Below are 20063 nucleotides of genomic sequence, written 5' to 3' on the forward strand. Positions count from 1 at the left end.
GACTACAGATGATCCATTATTGAGTTAAAACTGACTCAGGAGCTGGTTGAACTGTGGTACTTTATGTGTCAGTCAAGTCAGATTATGTATTAGAACTCTTAGATTCTATTAGAACTCCTGTATTATAACATTTCATTGTCTTGTCTTTAATGTGGCAATTTTATTACTAGAGGAAAGGGAAAAACAATAATATTGCTGTGAATAGCACTTTGCATGTAAGTCGATAATTCTTAGAATTTCCCTTTTTCTTATTTAGTACTTTGTTTACAAAAGTGCTTTACAGTAATTTATTATTTATTTCTTACAATGACTCAGTCTTTTTTAACTTGTACACTTTATAGAAGAAAGTAAAAAGGTGTAAGGCCAGGTGACACCTGCAGGAGTTGTTTTATGTTGTAGTCAGTGTTCAGGTTTCCTGAGCTCCAAAGCTAAGTTTAATCCAATTTTTAAAAAAAGAAAATATTGTGGTGGTTGGGAAGATTAACTTCTTTGATCAGTCTTAGTTTTGTTTCTCCTCCCCTCCCCCCAAAAAAAAATTTAAAATAATCCTCTGATGATCTTCAAAAGACATTTTAGGCAAGGTATAAAGGTACATGCCCATGATCCCTGCTGCCAGGGAAGTTTGAATTTATCCTTGAATTTAAAATTCAGAGTTAAGGGAAACTAAGCCATTTGGGTATCAGCCCCAAGTCTGGTACCAATATGACTCCCCTCTAGGAGCAGGAGGCTACCTGACTGCCTAAAAACACAGGCTGGAGTTCCTGCACTGATCAGTAGGATCAGGCCCATGAGAAGCCTTTGCATTGGGCAATTGGAAAAACCGGTCTGGATGGATGGATGGATGGATTGATGGATAAAGAATTTTTTTTTAAAATTCTAAATTCTTGGCTGAGAATCTTAAAGAGGCAAATTGATGATTTTGTCTATTTGATACAGAAAAATTTCTAGGTCCAAAGAGTTTCTGTAGCTCATGGCCACTGCCTTAAGGTCTTTATTGATTCATGAAGAAAATATTAAGATATTACCAGTTTGGGGCAGCTAGGTGGCACAGTGGCTAGCCACCAGCCCTGAAGTCAGGAGGGTCTGAGTTCAAATTTGACCTCAGACACTTAACAACACTTCCTGGGTGTGTGACCCCAATTGCCTCAGCCCCCCCCAAAATAAAAAAGATAAAAAGAAACCTATTTTGCTGTTATGGGGGTTAGAGGAGTGAGAGGGAGGCTCTGACTTTCTACTTAGGCATAAGGGCATGATCAATCAGAAGCATACTCGGATTCTTCTTAAGAGAAATGGCAGCAAGCATCACTTGCTTACAACTCATATCTAAGTGGATAGATACAAGTAAAAGAAAATTCTCTTTAAGGGAATTAAGTCTCTTTCTCCTCATCCTTCTACCCATTGCCATTATCTCACCTTAAATTTAAATACTCCCTTTAAACATTTTAAATACTCCTCCTGAGACCGAGTTAAATGTGAATTCACTGCAGATAATGATGAAGTTGTTAGGGGAATGTCGTCTGTACGGACATATTTTCGGGAATTTCATTTCATGTAAAACATATGGGAGTTTTATTTTTATATCTGTTTTGTGTGTGTACAGTGTCAGCCCCAAGTAAATCTCTTGGGAGAAGGAGGAGGCGCCTGGCCCGAAACAGGTTTACCATTGATTCCGATGCTGTCTCCACAAGCAGCCCTAAGGCAGAGTCCCAGCACCCGTCCAGCGGCAGGGACACTGACCGCTGGGTAGAGGAACAGTTTGATCTTGCTCAGTACGAGGAGCAAGATGACATCAAGGAGACGGACATCCTTAGTGACGATGATGAATACTGCAAATCCATGAAGGGTTCCCCGGTGGAGAGAGACCTTCAGGAGCAGCTCCAGGCTGCCTCTCTCAGCCGGCGGGGAAGAAGCCCACAAGCCATGGATAGTCACGCCTCCAGGATGACCCAGCTCAAGAAGCAAGCAGCTTTGTCCGGCATCAATGGCGGTCTGGAGAACGCCGGGGAGGAAGTCATCTGGGTTAGGCGAGAAGACTTCGTCCCCACCAGGAAACTGAACACCGAAATCTAACTGTCATTTCCCCTTTAGGTAGTATTCGTAGGTTCCCCCCTCCCCACCTTCCTACATACTGAGAAGACTTATCCTTTAGATTGCGCACTTGCACACAGGGTTTTGGCGGCTGACTTGTTCCAAAACCATGTAGCCACATCACTTCGTAAGTTTTAACAGAAACAGATTAGTTTAGAATTTGAAAAAAGAATAAGCTGGAGTCTTGTATTGTGTACATTACCAAGGGCTTTTATTTATTCTCAAATAATCAGGGGCTGAGAAATGAAAATATATATGTATATATTTTTTAAAAGCGCATTATATAGCACTGGAAAATGGGTTACTGAAGGCATTTAAGTATGTGCAGCAGATGATCTTCAGTGGTAGCAGAGAGAGCAATGGATTTTGGTTTTGTTTTGTTTTTGTTTTTTTTATCTGTGAGATTCATCTCCTTGATAGGAAACTGCCTTGAAAAATATCTCTGTACAATTTGCAGTGTTCTTACTCCTTTCTTTCTTAGATGTCAGAGAATATTTGTATTTTAGAAACATGTGAGGAAGGCTTGAGAATCTGTTTGATAAGCCTTCATCCTTCTCCCCCCCCCCCCCTCCCTTTTTTTGTTTTTGTTTTTGGTCTGTAACTGGTCTTTTTTAATGTCAGTGCTGGAAGCTCTAGTTTTGCATAGAATCATAAAGATGCCAAACTCTTTAAAAAAGAGATCCAAATTTATCACTTGAAAACAAAACACTATTTTTTTTAAAATGTTACCTGATGTGCAAGGCACAAATAGTTGAGATTTTTACAGTGTTAATGTAACTCCAGGTCTATTAAATGAAGAGTTAGGCATAGTGACTTTATATTTATACATGAAAGATCAACTGGAACTCTTTCTTGGAAATAATTGTCTTTCCAAGAAGCAGATTTTATGTTTGAATATATATATATTTGAGATGGAAATTTATTTGAATTAGTAATTAGCAATGAGTCTAAACGTGTCTGGTGAGTATAGCCAAGATGGGGGTGGGGTGGAGAACTTGACCAATAAACTGATCATTTCCATAAAAAGTCTATATGGCTTACATTGATTTCCCCATTACTTTATCCATAGATGTTCTCTTCCATGATAGACTATAAATAAACCTCTAGAAACCAAAAACCTCTTCACAAGTCTCTAGCGTTTAACAATTTCTTCATGCCAACAAAGCAGGGTAGATATATCAAAATCTAATGTTTTAAGTAGATCCAAATAAGAAGAAGTTATGGCACTTTTAATTCAAAAGAAAGCAAAAAAAAAAAAATTAGAGGATTTATAGCTCCTCCACCCCATACCATCCCATTTCACAAATGTTCACTTCCAAAGAAGGGCTCAAATATGAAAACTTTCTTTTGGGGATAAATATCTATTTGGTGTTTGACACATCAGTAGGTACTTAAGAACCTGAATTTTATAGTAGCTTTAGGGATTATATTTTATACAAAATCATTTATAACTTTATATTTTAAGACATAATAGAAAATGTTCCAAAACAGTAAAGCTTCTATGTCCCTTCTAGTCTTACCTATTCTCCTATCCTATATCCTCCCCACCTCCACTCTCACTCCCCCTTTCCCTTTTGGGTTTTCAGGGGCTTGAGCTTAATATTTTGAAAGTCATATTCTATTAAACTTTTGCTATACTCTCTGGTTTTCTTAAAAGATTTAGAATGGTTTCTATACCCTTTGTATCACTTCATTGTTCCATATTATCTCTGGTTCAGTTGTTAAAATTAATTAGAGACGTAGAGATTTATCAATAGCCCTTATATACTGTACCCAGTGAAACATGGCCTGTTTTAAAATACTGCAAAATCTGGTGCTTGGAGAGGGTTTCATTGTCTCTGTACATATTGTCATGACGTGTCTATGTCAAAAGTTCTTATATATTTCTTTTATAAGCTGAAAGAAGGTCTATTTTTATGTTTTTAGGTCTATGAATGGAATGTTGTAAATGCCTGTCAAAAATAAAATATTGAAAAATATGTGGACAAGTTGTTTTTCTGATTGATGGGAAAGCTAGTTGAGGGGAGAACACATAAATCATCGTTTCTAAGTATTAGAAGGGAATTCAAAAAACAACAAAAAAAAAGACCTGGATTTAAATCCTGCCTGAGAGATTTACTAATAATGTAAACCTGGACAACATTTCCTCTCCTCTCTCAGCCTCAGTTTTCATCTGTCAAACAAATAAGGAGAACAGTACAAGCCTTAATTAAGTACCTGACACGTCTGGTGTATATGCCATAATATGTGGCTACATTCTGCATACAGTGCTACATGGCACTGTGCTAAGAGCTTTACAAATAATTATCTCATCCTGAGAATGATAATAGCTTCTACCTCACGGCATTGTGAAGATGGAAGGAGATAATATATGTAAAGTGTTTTGCTTAAGCAATATTTAAATAATAGTTAATAATACTACAGGCTGCTCCAGCCCCCAGCCAGATCCTTCAACAGCACTTCAGAATTATTCTGCAATATGTTTTAAGATCTGTAAAACAACAAGAAATATTAAAACAAGATCAAAGGATCAAAATAGAATTAAATGCAAGACTATCTCTTAATAAAAATAACTGACTTGGGAGAGTGATAAAGGAGAAATAATTTTAAGAATCATCTAAAATCCATGACAGATTATAGATATTTTTCCAAAAAAAAATCATAAAGCTACTCAGATCACTTAGAATCAGAGGAGAGCAAAATGAAAATAGAATAAACCAGTTTCTTAAACAATAAAGAAAACTCGAGTACATTTCAAAAATCCAGAGTTTCTAGGTGGCAGAAAAAATGTTGTAATGTAAAAATATATTTAGTTACCAAAGGAGCCACAATCAGGATCACTCAAGATATAGCAGTCACCACTATGAAAAAACAGAAATTGGAATATAATATTCCAAAAGCTACAGACTGAATAATAAATAAAAACTAGCAAAGCTGAATATAATTTTTCATTGGGGAAATGAGGGGCAGAGAACAACTCAAATGGATGAGAACTTTTTATCATTTCTGATGAAAAGACCAAAATGGAATAGAAAATTTGAGTTTTAAAAAATTAAATGTAATTGAGATAAATAATAAAAAATTTAAAAAGATAAGAGCTGAGTGAAACAAAAAGTAAACATGAGCAAGCAATCATAAGTAAAGAAAAACTTCCACATTCTAAGAGATCATACTTGTGTCCCTTCATAATCCTGTATCACTAGAGGTCATAGTAGAAATCTAAGACTGAAAAGGAAATGGAAGAAGAATACATTTGGGGGGATGAGTAGAAGGGAAAAGAAGAATGGGGGAAAACTCATAATTGAGGTGTACAGGAGAAGATTATATAAATAGAAAGGGAGGGTGAATGGGTGACATTTGAACTGGTCAAAGAAGAGAAGACTACACACAACTAGATACAGAAATAGTTTGCTCCATTTGGAAACAAAAGAAAAATAGAGGAAGGGGCAGATAAGAGAGGGCAGATTAAGGGAGGAGCCTTACTAGATTTAAACTAAGAAGAGTTGATCATAAAGTGGGAATAAAAGAAAGGCAAGATAAGATGTAATTTGGCTCTCAGAGAAAGAGAAGAGGGGCTAGGGAGTCAAAGTAGATTGATTGCACCTGGAACAGTGATACTGAGTGCCCTCTTCTATTTAATTAAAAGGGGGTAAGAAACAAAGAGAAAGTCTAAGGGAATAAGATGGAGGAAAATAACTGATTAACAAACAACTGCATAAACAAAAGAAGCAAGTTAAAGGAGGAAAAAAATCTTTGCAAATTTCTTTGATAAAGGTCTCATTTTGAAGCTATATTGATTGACTCAATTTTATTAGGATAATAGCCATTTCCCAATTGATAAATAGTTGAAGAGGGAGGAAAAGACCTAAAGTTGTCAGTAGCCACATAAAATTACTCTAACCTTGCTAATAGAGAAATCCAATTTTGAACAGTTCTAAAGTTCTATCTATATATTGTCAAAGTTGAGAAAAAAAAGAAATAACAATTGCTAGAAGGGCTTTTGGTAGAATTGTGAACTGGTCCATCCATTCTGGAAACGAATTTGAAACTCTGCTCCAAGTATTATTATGTTAAATATACTCTTTGACCCAGTGCGGGAAGTGGAACACTGAAGACCTTTAACTGGAACTATCTAAAAGCAGTCATGGGGAGGGTTGAGGTGGAGGTGGGGGTGGGGGTGACGAAGTGGTATTGAGTAGCAATGATTCCAAAAAAAGATAATATAATCAAGGGAGAATTCTAGGTTTTGTTAGATTGCTGCCAATATACGTTATCCTGAAAATGCAGCAGCAAGTCATTGTTATCTTTAAGAACATAGGTGGTGGTTGTTCAGTTGTTTCAAGCCATGTTTGACTCTCGTGACCCTATTTAGCATTTTCTTGGCAAAGATATTGGAGTGGTTTGTCATTTCCTTCTCCAGTTCATTTTACAGATAAACAAACTGAGGTAAATGGGGTTAAGTGACTTGTTCAGGGTCACACACCTAGGAAGGGTCTGAGGCTAAATTTGAACCCAGGTCTTCATGACTACGGGCCTGGAACTTTATACACTGTGCCATCTAGCTCTCCTAAGAACATAGACAAATAACTAACAATCTGAACCATTCAAAGAGATTAGAGCCAAGGATATGCTGGAGATAATTTGTATTAGATTGAGAGAATGAACTATTAAACTTAAGTGTGAAGATTTATACCTCAGAAATACAACTCCAAAAATCAGAGCTTGATTTATTGTTTTGTCAACCATCTAAATTTAAGAAAGTGGTTAACTGTTAATGTTTTCAAGAGATGTTGCAAAAGTGAAATCACCAAGTTTTGTCAACAGATTGGTTTAGGAGAAAAGAGGGAAAGTGGTGAGGAGGGTGATAAAATAGTGAGAAGATGAGCAAGACACTGAGGTTGTGAGCCTGGGAGATTGGGAGGATGGTGGTTCCTCAATAATAGGGAAGTTTGTAGGAAGGGAAGATTTGGGGGACAGATAATGATTTCAATTTTGGACATTGATTAATTTAAGAAGTCTACTGAACATCCAGATGTCTAGATGTGTTTAAAAAAAAAAAAAAAAAAGGCCAGCTGGCCCTTTCTTTACAGACCTTTTGATCCAATTGATTATCATAATTTTCAGTTGACAGTCTCAATCTAAAGCAATCAAATATTGAAACCAAGATTTAAGATGGATTCCATAGCCAATGGAGAGTTCCAGATTATATTAGATTGCTGCTTGTAGGAAAATCCTGAAAAATGTTTAAGAAAAATATATTTAGCCTTTAGGAATTTAAATTAAATAACTAAAAACCTGATATATTCCTGAAAATATACACAATAACTTGTTCAATCACATTTGATTCTTTTTGCTCTCCATTTATAGGATAGATCTATTTCAATCTAAGACAATGAAATCTTTCAACTAGGAAGCTAAATATTTAAATCCAATATAACTAACTAGCTAACTATACTAACAAACTCCTATTTGTTTTGTATATATCTCATTTAACTAGTTAGCTCTGTTTCATCTTAAGGCAATGAAATCATTCAACTAAGGAGAGTGGTAGTGATATTTAATATAGGTGTATGAGAACAGTGGAAAGTTTCAGTTCATGTTACATAGCTACCACGAGAATGATGCTAGAAAATCCAATCTTCAGCAACTTACTGTAACTAAAAAACATGTATATTCCTTTAATACAATGCATGGCCTTTAAAATAGTTCTTAAAATATTCCAACTATGAAGTAAAATACTTTTATCCAATTCCATTGCTCTAGGAAATCAATCCAAAAGCCAATTATGGGACCCGGTTTCAGTTCAGATTGATGTCTATAGGAAGAATCCTTCAAGATACTCTGGAAAACATAATATATTCTTAGAAACCATTAAAAATAACTAGCAATCTCATTTCTTGAGTGCAATACATTATCCATATACCAAATCTTCTGAGAAAATTTTAATCTAAAGCAATAAAATCATAATCTAGGAAGCAAGATGATTAAGTCCAAGACAGTTCTAGGATATTGATTATAGCTAGTTAAGAGCTGAAATCATTTCATACTGTTGCCTATGAAATGACTGAAATAAATTTCCTTCTTTTTCCTTTCCCTCCCTTCCCTGCCCTTCCTTTTTTGTCTTATTCTGTCCTGTCCTTTCATGCAGGAGTCTGTCCTTTCATGTCCTTCTCTTCCCTTTCTTTTTCTTGCCTTCCTTCACTTTCCTTTCTAAAAGGAATCATTCAGCTGTTTTGGTTATGTCCAACTCTTCTGTACAACCTAGCTGCCTAGAAGGTATAAAATGGGACCTTCCTTGGGTTGCTTGGAGCCAAGCAAATAAATATAAAATACCTCGAGATAAAGTCTCTAGTATATTGGGTAGCTTCTACATGGAAAATTTATGGGAAAATTAGATAAAAATCAAAAAGAATGAGAAAGCATGGCTGCACAGTGGGCTGTACTGTACTCAGAAATATCTGAGTGGTATAATAGAAAAGCTTGCAATCAGAGGAATTGGGTTTAAAATCTTGCTTTTGATGCTTACTACTTATGAATTCTTGGCCAATTGCCTCAGCTTCCCTGCGGCTCAGGTGTCTTATTAAAATGAAGGCATTTGGACTAGATGAAGCCCAAGGCTCTTTCCACTTCCAGATCTATGAAAATTACAGGACCAGTATTCAAATATGACTGAAAGTATCATTTTCAAGGAATCCTACTGTGCAAGTGCTGGAATGGGAGTGTGGGTGGGGAGTTGGGGTTGATCAGAATGACCAATTTGGTTTCCGATCTCCACAACTCAGTTAATACGTTAGAGACAAGTTATAAATATTTTGAATAAATTGCAGATACACTAACACTCTTTTTGCCTCTGAAATGTAAAGAAGTTTTGAGTCCTGATGGATTTTTGACCCTGATGGAAATCCAGGTGCAAAAATGGGCCATGATTTTTGGCAGTCTATAGAAATCAAGCTTGCAGCTTTGTAAAAATTGAGGCAGGGGTTCAGAGAAGATATGAAAGGAACAGCCAAAATAACTTTGTCAACGGGACCTTTCTGGACCCATTTTCTAACACAGCTGCCTTTCCTGCTTTTCCTTCTCCACAAACCCTCCAGATAACATGGAATAGACCCAGCTTCCCTCTTGCAGCTTAATCTATAGGGAACATGAAAAGTCCTTCGGACAGTCTCTCAACATTGATGGGTGTCTCAGTTCATCACAATCTCATACCTTATCTGAACATTTTTTTTAAAAAATTAAAGCTTATTTTCAAAAAATATGCATGGATAATTTTTCAACATTAGCCTTGCAAAACTTTGTATTCTGAATTTCCCCCACCACCTCCCTTAGATGGCATGTAATCCAACATATGTTAACTGTGTTAAAAATGTAGAACACATGCATTTTCAAATGGACTCAAGGAGGGCTATGTTCCAAAAAGTGTCATTGTTTTGCATTCTTGCTGGATTGGAGCAAAATAAGCTTCCACTGTTAAATGAGCAAATGCCTTCTTCTGTCCTAACTTCAAACCTGAACTAAGAGCACGTTAGTGATAAAGCAGCACCTCCAACAGAGGGTGGGACGCGAAGGTTTGGAGGAGAGACACTCATATAGGAAAAGCCCAGCTCTTGGGAAAAGGATCATTTAAGACAATAATAGTTAATCTCAAAGTATCAACTTGTGATATGTACCCTTAAGCAAAAAATCAAGACTTATACCCCATACAAAACCAGAGGAAGGTCTCCTATAAAACAAAACCAAAAAACAATCCTCCTGAAATTATTCTAAAGTCAATCATTTGATAACCATTTATCAGGGTTGGGTGGGTCAGAGCAAAAGGTCCCAGAAAACAATTGGAAAAATCAGTGGGTCACAAAATAGTAGCTTGGAATTGGTTAGGTGGACTCATCTCTGGTACTGTTGAATCCAGCTTCTGCTTCTTGCCTCTCCTTGAGTGAGCTCATTCATTTTTTAAATTAGCACTTTATTTTTCCACATAGATGTAAAGATAGTTTTCAACATTGATTTTTGTGAAACTGTGTTCCAAATTTTTTTCTCCTCCTTTTGCCTGCCCCCTCCCCAAGACAGCAAACAATGTGATGTAGGTTAAATATGTGTAATACTTTTAAACATATTTCCATATCTGTCATAGTATACAAGAATGTCACAGCAAAAGGAAAAAAAAATCAAGCGAAGGACAACAAAAAGGTGAAAATATTGTGCTTCAATCCACATTTAGTCTCCCATAGTTCTCTCTTTTCTATTGAGAGGGGACATTCTAAACAGACTCCCCCCACTCTTTGGTAGTTGCAGGAAATCGTGGAGAGGCCTGAAATTTCAATTCATGGCAAATCCTGGCCTTTGTGAACATTCCTTAGAGCACTCAATGATCAATTGATCTTTCTCACACTGAATGAGATTCAGAATAGTGGTAACGGAACTGCAAAATATGAATGAGCTACTTTATGGGAGGACAAGTTGAGGCAATAATAATTACCGAGTGGCTCCATTGACTACTAAATTGGATTTAGGTCACTTATCTAGGACCAGTGGGAAGGCCCAGAGAAGCAGCTTTGTGAAGGTAACAATAAGACATCAAGCCAAATATTTCATTACCTGTGTCCTCTGTTTCAGTGTAAAAATGATTGTTCATCCCAAAATATCAACCTGTGATGGGTAAAAGACTCTTCTCCACAAAAAATCACAGGAAGGCCCCCAAAATAAACAAAACCAATTTCATTGAAATTATTGTGTAATTATTTTTTTTCGTTGAGATCACAGGTTAAATGCCTTAATTAACAGCAAAAAAGCCTCTCCATAATGTATGTGACTAAAGGCATGATCTTGGTTTGGCAACCTTGGTATAAAACTCTACATAAATAAACATTAAAAAAAAAAAGATTAAAAGATAATTGATCCAAAAAAGCCATGTAGAATTGGATAATTTTACACTTCCCAACTATGTCTTAGCTTTTAAATGGCTACTAACTTAATCCTGTATTGGATTATATGATTCTGTTTAAGTTGAGAATTGCTAAGAGTCTGAGGAACTTAAATGGCTCATAAACAAGATGGCATAATAAGTGCAGACCTGGCATGCAATCCCAGATTCTGATTATAAAGCCTTTATTCTTTCCACTGCTCTAATTGAGCTTGATTTGAGCTATAATTTCTCCCACTATAGAACATATATATAATTCTATATACAAAATTCTGTATATTTATTAAACACAAGTATACAGAATTAAATATACATTTGTTGAACACAAAACTTTTTTTTTTTCCTAAGGAGTATGTTTAACTGAGTAACCTGCCAAGGTGCATTAATACCAGTCAAAAGATCCTAAAATTTACAAAATATCTTGGAAATTATAACAGAATTCCTGTAGAAGGAAGCTTTACAAAAAAGGTAGCTTGCAATATGAGAAAGGTATTTTACCAGGTCACCCTGACAGCTTATAATGAATGGCCTAGTAAATATCCCAAAGCACAAGTGTCCCCCTTGAACCCTGTCTTATTGACCTGTTATACTGGTACTTCCCCAGCATAAGAAACCTTCTTGTATTTATTTCTGTGATGATGCAGATGATGTATGTAAAACTTGGTTATATAAGATAACTAAAATTTCAGAGTATTTAATGATTTATTGGGAGCTTTTTGAAAACTTTTTATTCCACTTTTATGATCTGAATTTCACTTTTTTAAAATATATTACAAACATTTAGTTAATATAGCTCTGTTAGACTTATGTGAGAAGTAGGCAACTCAAAGAGAATATCTTATAGGAATTAGCTGTGATAACACAGCTACAAAATACTTTTATTTTTATTTCTAAATGTATTTTTAAATCAAACTCTAGATGTATAACATTCAAGTGTTACTAAAATGGACTCACAAATTAAAATTACCATTTTTCAACTTTTTTCTCCATTACAAATTGGCCATGAGGTTCTGTAACATTTGGGGGTAACAGAGCTAAATAAACTGGGGTTTCAGCTCCTTCTTCTGGACTTTTGGTAGCCTTGGGCCCTGCCATGTCGGTTCTCACCCATCCTGGACAGCAGGCATTTAGAAGAATATTATCCCCCTTTCTCTGCTCATTCAGTTGCCTGGCATGGATTCTAGACAAGACAGTGACTCCAATCTTGGACACTCCATAAGCAGAGTTAGGCCAGCCTTCCTTCTCATGCACTCCCTTCTTTGTATCCTCCACAAACTTGTTCATGAGCCCCACCAACTCGTCCTCTGTGATCGTGTTGCTCCGAAACTTCTGCTGCAGTTCTGGGCTGCAGTTTTTAAGAGAACGTAAGCTCACCATGCTGGAGACATTCACCACTCTACCTGCAATAAAACATATGAAGATATCATGTTTTCAACAAAGTATTCTCTTAGAGAATTTAATTTATAATTATTTCTTCATTAATTTATGAGATACATGTACATTTTTAATAATTGAGGCTGCAACTTTTTATTTTGGTAGGACAGGAAACTATGGTTTGTTCACACTTCTAAAAATTATTTTCCAAAGGAGTAATAAATGAAATAAATGGGAAAAAAATGCACTTTCTATCGACAGTACTTAATTTGTATATATGAACACAGATGGCAATGTTATATGAAGAATTGAACTTATCAATATTTAATTAAAACTCTTCTGAAACAGTGAAATTTCCATTCAGACTGGTCATAAAATCATACAATCCAAAGAGCATATAAATCTTAGCCCTATGCAGATATCTTTGCATGTATCTTTCAAATGACAAGTAAAAAGGTCCTGTTGATTTAAATGTATTTTCTTGCATGGGTGGTATGGTAAAAAATTTATTGTCAGATAAAGATGAAGCTAGTGTGGTCCTGTGAAAATCTGTATGGAGTTAGGGCCATATCTACAGCCTGGCAAAGCATCACAGAGGGACACTGTGAAAAATGAATAAATGTTATATTCAAAATACCTATTTTTCATTGTGAACCTATGGTCATTAATTATTATCATTCCCATAAACAAAGGGCATCTACAACCACAATTCTATTACATACAACTTGTTTTTTTTGTCTGAAGTTTTTTTCTGCTTTTTTTTTTTTTTTTAATTTTTCTCCATTTTGGGGGCATCTTTTTTTGCATCACTTTTTGCTGTGTCTTCACAATACTCCCCTCCTAAAAGCATTCTCTTAAAAATAAATAAATAAACATAGTCAAGCAAAACCAACTGATGTTGTATTGGGTTGTATCTGGGACAAATATCTCGTTCTGTATTCATGTTCATGCCAAAGAGGTGAGATATGTAACTCACTAGTCTTCTTGGGAGCCATATTAGTTGTTCCACTGATCACAATACTTTTTCATCTTTTTTTACTTATGATTTTTAAGAATTAGTTTTCTTCTGTTGATATAAAAATTATTTTAAAGTCATTTAGATATTCAGTAAGATGTTACTAGGAAACTTATTGTTATATCTATATACATACATACACATATACAGATATACACATATATGCACACATATACGCCTCTCAATATATGCACACTAGATATATATCTATATATATATACATATATATTTTTTTCAATCATGCAAATACTTATTTCAAGCAATTGGAGAGAATCCCAGAGTGAATAATTTATATGAAAGATAGTAAGAATCAATGTGACATTTTTATGAGACTTTTAATGTAGAGAAGGAAATGGAGGTTGGAAAGATAAGGTAAATTTCCCCCAAAGGAACTTAGTAATGCGCAGAGCAGGGGCTGGGAGTCAGATTATTAAAAAAGTGCGTATTGGTCTCAGTGAATCTCCCTCTAAGCAAATGAGCAACCTTGGTCAGAGTGCTGGCATTCTAAGGAATATTTTATTCTAAAGGAATATTCTAAACAATAAAGGTAACTTATTTGAAAAGTAAAAAGGACTGCACAATCATTTCTGAAGTTCCTTCTGGTTACAATCTTCTGCAATCCCTATGATCTTTCTAAACAGAAACCTTCCAAACTGCCTCATTACCATGATTTTACATGCAGCATCCCCTCTGGAGACCTCCTCAACTCATCCTCACTTGGCTAGGAACCCTGGGACCACTCTTCTCCACAGCTCAGCTCCTTACTGCCAGGGCTGATGTCTGCACCTAGAGCTCCCTTTTCTGTTATCATGGATCACACTAACGGATTAACCCTTACTGGTTAAAAATTAAAATGTATTGTCAGTAAATGTTTGACTTGTATATCTATTTTATATGCCTGATTATCCAAGGTCATATAAAAATTTCTCTGGAGAAAAGGGTTTGCTGGTAGAAAAAAATTTAGGAGATACAATTCTTATGAGTAGGAAAAAAATGGGATCTGTCTTAAAAGACCCATCTGGATGTATAGGGAATTCATTAATCAAATCAAGATTTTGAATAAAAATATACAGATGATTGCTAGAGTGCGGCACAGTCCTATAAAAATAGTGTTAGCAATTTTCAAAGTTCAGAATGATCTAGAACTAGGTGAGGGAAGATAGGAAAGTTTGTTTTTTTGGTTCAGTTCAGCAGAGAAGAATCAAAGAAGAATTAAGACCTTGGCTCAGGATTAGTTTCTGTCTATGATACATAGGTGAATGCCTTTTTACATTGGAAATGACAGAAAAAATAAGGGGGGGGGAACAGCTGATAACTAAGAAAAGGACCTTGGCAAGCTAGGATCCTGGCTGAATCTAATAAAATGAAATTCATGATTGGAGAGGCATTTTAATAAAAATTCTGAAAAATTCAGGGGTTTTAATGGATTACAAGTTTACTAAGTGAATTAGCGGTGTGATATAGCAATTAAAAAAGCGTCTAGGAATAGAGGAGGGATCAGTTCAGTGCTGTTACTGGGGAAGGGAACAGTGTTTTGTGTTTGAGATATACACAGGACACAAGTGTATCTACATTATTAACATTTTTTCTATCATCTCTTAAGTCTAGAAAATCCACAACAAATCAAGCTGTGATTTCTAACTTCTGCTGATTTCCAAAGTGTAAATGTTTATGAAAACTGAGCAATCAGCTTGGGTTCAAATTGGTTCCAGCAAAACTTTATCCACCCGGTAACCTGTGTAGTTTGCTCTATATTTTTTGGCCTATTGTTATTTTGAGTATCCAGCTCTCTGGAGATTTAGGAAATGAAACCATCTTATCATTTAAAATATCACTGGCCTCTAGGAAGGAATCATCTGTACAATGTTCTCTCATCTAGGTAAAGATAAATCCTCAGGATATTAAAGTACTTCTTACTCTAAAGACTGCCTTAACTCATCTGAAGGGAGACCAGCTACCTTAACCAGTTGTCTTATTCTAATGATCAGCATTTTTTTAAAACAAACTTTCAAAAAATTTGCTGTTAAACTGTGTGCTTTCTTTAGCTAAATACATGAAAGGGAAATGTGCTTTTCGGATGAGAAATATGACTTTAATGACAAATATTCTCTTTCCTCCTTTTCTCCCAATTCACTACAGAAAAAAAAAAAAAAAAAAAAAAAGATGTATTTAAGACTGAGTGGGATAGATGAAAATTTTTTAGAGTCATTATGATAAATTTGTTCAAACCTTAGGCTGCTTTCATTCACCAAAAATCATCTGACTTAGAAACAGGAACTTCAAGTCTCCCTCCCCTGAAAGCTCATGTGAAACTGTCACATCAGAAGGAGTTATACCAAATAAGCCTGTAAATGCTTTTTATGATTTTGTATTGGTTAATTTTAAAATAACGTTAAATTGGTATGTGTGTTAAAATTGGAAACTTAATTGATTGTGATATAGATTGGTTCTGTTCTACCTGAACTGATGAGCCAATGAGTTCTGAGACTGTAGAAGTCAAATTTGGTTTATCTCATACCCTAAATGTTATTAAAATATAAACTAAAAAACTAAAAGGAGGTGGAAAATGTGTTAAAGAACCTGTTGTTATTATCAGCTTTATTAACTCAGTAAATGTAATTTAGGAAATTGGTTATTTCTACCCTTGCTTATGAAATAAAGAGGAAATTACAGCTGACCATTTGGCTGTTACTTATGAAAATTCTAAGACTGTTCATTATGTTAAAATCCACAGTAATTACTGTAGGTGTAGAACAAAAGCAAAAATGAGATTAATAGTTACTGGAGTAGAGACATCCTCACTCTGTAAATTGTCAGGAGTTTCAGGATAGAAGTCACTTCTAATTACCTGGATAGACGTAAATACCAGAGGTGGGAATAACTTGTCAAGTAGAGACTGAATTATACAATTGGTTTCAGAATTCAAATGCACCCTCCTTTGGTAGAATATGAATGGCAGAGAGAAGAAAGGTTTAAAAATTCCCCATTTAAAATCAATCTGAAAAATCCAGAGAATGTGGTGTGTGTGTTAAATAATACACTATGGAGGGAAAAATAAGATTGCAATCAATAATAAGTGGATTTGTGAAGGATGGACTATTAAAACTTTATATGCCCCCCTTTCAACATCCCTATTTAAAAGATTAAATACTATGCTTCTTGAAACCATTTTGACAGCTCTGGGAAAGGAGTTTCTTTAGATTTTACAGTCTCCAAACAAGGAATAAGTTTATTAATAATATACTAGTTTGCTATATATAAGTGATTTATAATGTTCCTTTATGCCAGAATGAGTTTTTACTACAAAGAAAGGGAGTCAAATATGTTAAATGAAATCTCTTATGTATATTTAGTTTTTCCTGTTTTAATTGGTTGTATTGAGTCATCTTGTACCCATTATTTAAAGGAATTCTGAGTATAGTAGTTTATTGCTTTGTGAATGTTTCTGCTATAGACAATATGCAATTTAGAATTTTTCTATTTATTGAACATTGTAAAAGCAAAATGATTTCTGTAATGTTGGATTTAAAACCATCTACTTAGATATGAAAGATAAGCTGTGAACTTCTTCAAATGAATCTCTTACTATTATCAATGTAAGATCATAGTCAATACTTATTTAGGATATATGATCCTTCAGAGGTAATTCACCTAAAGCTTTGATTAATGACATTTGCTATTTGAGATAAAATCTGGGACTGTAGCTCATATTATTTGGAGTTTTAAATTTAGGTGTGATTATCTGATCGATCAACTCAGTAATCCATCTGAAAGGAATATGCCATAAGCTACTTAGAAGAGTATGATCCTCAATTGTTACAAGTGAAGTAAGTATTTGGGCAAGAGCTGTGAGGACAATCTTGCCCCCTCCCCTAGATGAGGAGAAACTGAAGCTCTAAGCCGAGATGGATCAGACCTTGTCTGGTTGTCTGATTACCTCTCTCTCCTTCCCCAAAGTAACCAAGGGCAGGTCCAGATAGGGAATGAATTCCCTATCAATGGTGTGTCAAAACAGAGTCTTTACTGATAGTAAAGGGATAGACAGGCATTTGGCCTCCAGAAAGGCCAAACTGCCTGGCAAGGGGATACCAGTTGATGGGCACAAGGCAAGGATAAACCAAGTGTGAGGAAAACAATTTTAGAGATTCCTTTTATACACAACAGGGTCATAAAACAAAGTTTGTATAGAGATGTTATCCAAGAGGTTCCGGAGATATTTGTAAATAAGACAGGAATTTCTCTTAATCATTTGTGTCTCAAGTTATCTCCTTTAACCTCTCCTCAGACAGGAATTTCCTGCTGATTATTTGTATCTTTTTGACCTTATCACCCTTAAGATAGGTTCCTTCTGACTTGATTCCCCAGTGGTGTTCTTCTGAAAAAGAAGCCACCTGATTATTCCTGAGTGTGGCTACAAGGTGGAATTGTTACTACATGATTAAATGAAAACTGCCTCTCTTTGCCTGACTGCTTGTTGGGAGGGAGACACCTTTTCTTGCAAGAGCATAATAGAATTTCTTTCTCCTTCTATCTTGAGAAATCTTGATTTATTTGAGCCAGTGGTCTTTGTCCCACACAAGACTGGTGGTAAGGTTTGGGGGGGCTACAGTTGCATTAACCAATCAGGAGATCTTATTCAGAGGAAAAAATTTCCTCTAAAGGTGTGGGGGTGTCCCAAGCAGCATTTTACAAATAATTTAAAATTAAATATTCCTTTGGGAATAAATTATCTTCCAGATCATCATGGGGTGGAAAAAAAAAAACAACTCTGAGTTCCTAAATTCTTTTATCTTTTTGTAGGGAGAGAAATCATGCAGAGATTTGTATTTTTTTTTTTTTTTTGCTAAGTCATGCTTTACATAATTTAGTTAAACATTTCCCAATCTCCCTAAATTAAAAGGGAGGAACCATGTAACCTAGAAACAGAGGTGGGAGTGACATTAGAGATTATCAAATCTAATTTCTTCTTTACAACTGTTAGAATGAAGGCCCCGACCTTTGGAATAATCAGCAAAAACAATATTTTAGAATTGGAGCCAGAATATTTGATTGTTCTAGATCATTCCTTCTTGTACATAACAAGATTAGTGTTTTGAATTTCAAATATTTACCTTGGGGTTTTATCAGAGGCAGTAATTCTGCAGATACAGCTCTGGTACCAAAAAAGTTGGTTTTCATAGTCACCTCGGCTTGAACAGGAAAAGGTGTGGTATCAGCAACTAGAAAAAAAAAAAAAGTGGAAGAGGCAAAAGAAAATGAAGAATAATTGAAACAGTAATCAAATTGAGCCTTTCTATTTGTAAAGGGAAGAAATTACCTTCTTGAGAGAGTATACATAGAAATGCAATCTGTGATTATATAAGATGTACTTGGAGGTATACAAGAGTATACATAGAAATGCAATCTGTGATTATATAAGATGTACTTGGAGGTATACAATAACATTACCAATAACCTCCGGGAATCTGACACCTTGGGAACCCAGAAACCTGACAGTTACATCGATATGCTTTGTAAAGTACAAAGATTCAACAACTTCAATTCACCAAAGGCTTACAGAAAAAACTACGTGCAAACAAAACCATCACTGGGGATAGAACATCAAGTAAGTGCCCTGTTTGCACTCTACTAGAGGGCTAGGACACATAAGTAAGTCAATTTCTCCAGTTGGAGCGCTGGGCCCGCAATGATAGTATCTGAGCTCAAATTAGGTCCCAGATATTAGTTGTGTGACCTTAGGCAAGTCACTTAACCCGTTTATCATCAGTTCTCCAGAAAACCCGCAAACCACACCAGTATTTCCTCCAAGAAAACCCCAAGGGCAGTAAGATCCACGAGGTCCCGAAGAGTAGGAGAATGCATCAGCAACCAGTGACTATTACAACAAACCTTGTATTCTAAGGTCACTTACCCCAAAGTGGAGGAAGTGTTACTGACAGTATAATCAATTTCAGTGACTCATTTACACACTCTCACCCCTTTTCATACCTTTGAAGGCCATTCCAGCATTGTTGACAAGCAAATCCACACCCCCGTACCGCTCCTTTAGATATTTCCCCAGGGTCTGAATGCTCTGCTGGTCATCGATGTCCAACTGGTGGAAAAGCGGGTTCAGCCCCTCCTCCTTCAGCTTCTTCACAGCCTCCTGGCCCCGGCTCACATCCCTGGAGGTGAGAATCACATCCCCGGAGAATTTCTTGCACAGATCGCGCACGATGGCGAAGCCGATCCCCTTGTTACTCCCCGTCACCACGGCCACCTTGTTGGCAGACATGACCGGGCTGTGGTGGGGGGCAGGAAATCCAAAACAGTGACTCGGGGAACGAGTGGTAGGGGAAACGCACGCCGGGAGGGAAAGCGAGCGTTAATGCCCGAGCGGCGAGGGAGAACAGGCACAGGTTCTAAAGTTCATATACGCAGGCGCAGCTCCTCCCGCCGTAGGGCTACTGGCTGAGCCTGAATGCGTAACTTCCCAAGTTCTCTTCTCCGCCTGTTTTTCTCCTCTAAAGTTCCAGGTGGAGGGGGGGAGTGCGGGGAGCAAAAAACCAAACCCCCCCACAAACCTTTAAAAAGGTTGAACGTTTTCTTTTATCTCCCTCTGTTGCTCTCTTGGGATAATTATTTAGCCATAAATACTTGTTTTTGGTAGTCACTGCTATAAACAAG

The 20063-nt window shown here is 36.1% G+C and overlaps 2 protein-coding genes across 5 annotated transcripts in view; one reads left to right on the forward strand and one right to left on the reverse strand.

Annotated features, from left to right (window-relative positions):
• The window catches only part of TIAM1 (TIAM Rac1 associated GEF 1), a 125196-nt gene extending 121129 nt beyond the window's left edge, over positions 1–4067 (forward strand). For 3 of the 4 annotated variants that reach the window (XM_074300672.1, XM_074300670.1, XM_074300671.1), the window contains one exon: positions 1601–4067. Coding sequence is in view for 2 of the 4 variants with exons in the window: in XM_074300670.1 (XP_074156771.1) it covers positions 1601–2070 (470 nt within the window). In the remaining 2 variants the exon portion in view is untranslated. The remainder of the gene's footprint in view (positions 1–1600) is intronic. The other variant, XM_074300674.1, reaches the window with a different exon arrangement.
• A 7624-nt stretch (positions 4068–11691) lies between these two features.
• On the reverse strand, positions 11692–19842 carry CBR1 (carbonyl reductase 1). Its single transcript, XM_074300675.1, has 3 exons — positions 19386–19842; positions 18509–18616; positions 11692–12408 (listed from the first exon to the last, which is right to left on the reverse strand). The coding sequence occupies exons 1-3, from the start codon at positions 19669–19671 to the stop codon at positions 11972–11974; spliced, it is 831 nt and encodes a 276-aa protein (XP_074156776.1). The 5' UTR covers positions 19672–19842; the 3' UTR covers positions 11692–11971.
• Positions 19843–20063: the final 221 nt, after the last annotated feature.

This window comes from Sminthopsis crassicaudata, chromosome 3, assembly GCF_048593235.1.
Source record: "Sminthopsis crassicaudata isolate SCR6 chromosome 3, ASM4859323v1, whole genome shotgun sequence".
In the NCBI taxonomy this organism is placed as follows: domain Eukaryota; kingdom Metazoa; phylum Chordata; class Mammalia; order Dasyuromorphia; family Dasyuridae; genus Sminthopsis; species Sminthopsis crassicaudata.

Coding starts and splice junctions, on each gene's coding strand:
- CBR1 (XM_074300675.1), bottom strand. CDS start 19,671: ATGTCTGCCAACAAGGTGGCCGTGGTGACGGGGAGTAACAAGGGGATC. Junction 18,617..19,385: donor TGCTGGAATGGCCTTCAAAG/GTATGAAAAGGG, acceptor TTTTTTTTCTAG/TTGCTGATACCACACCTTTT. Junction 12,409..18,508: donor GCCTCTGATAAAACCCCAAG/GTAAATATTTGA, acceptor GTTTTATTGCAG/GTAGAGTGGTGAATGTCTCC.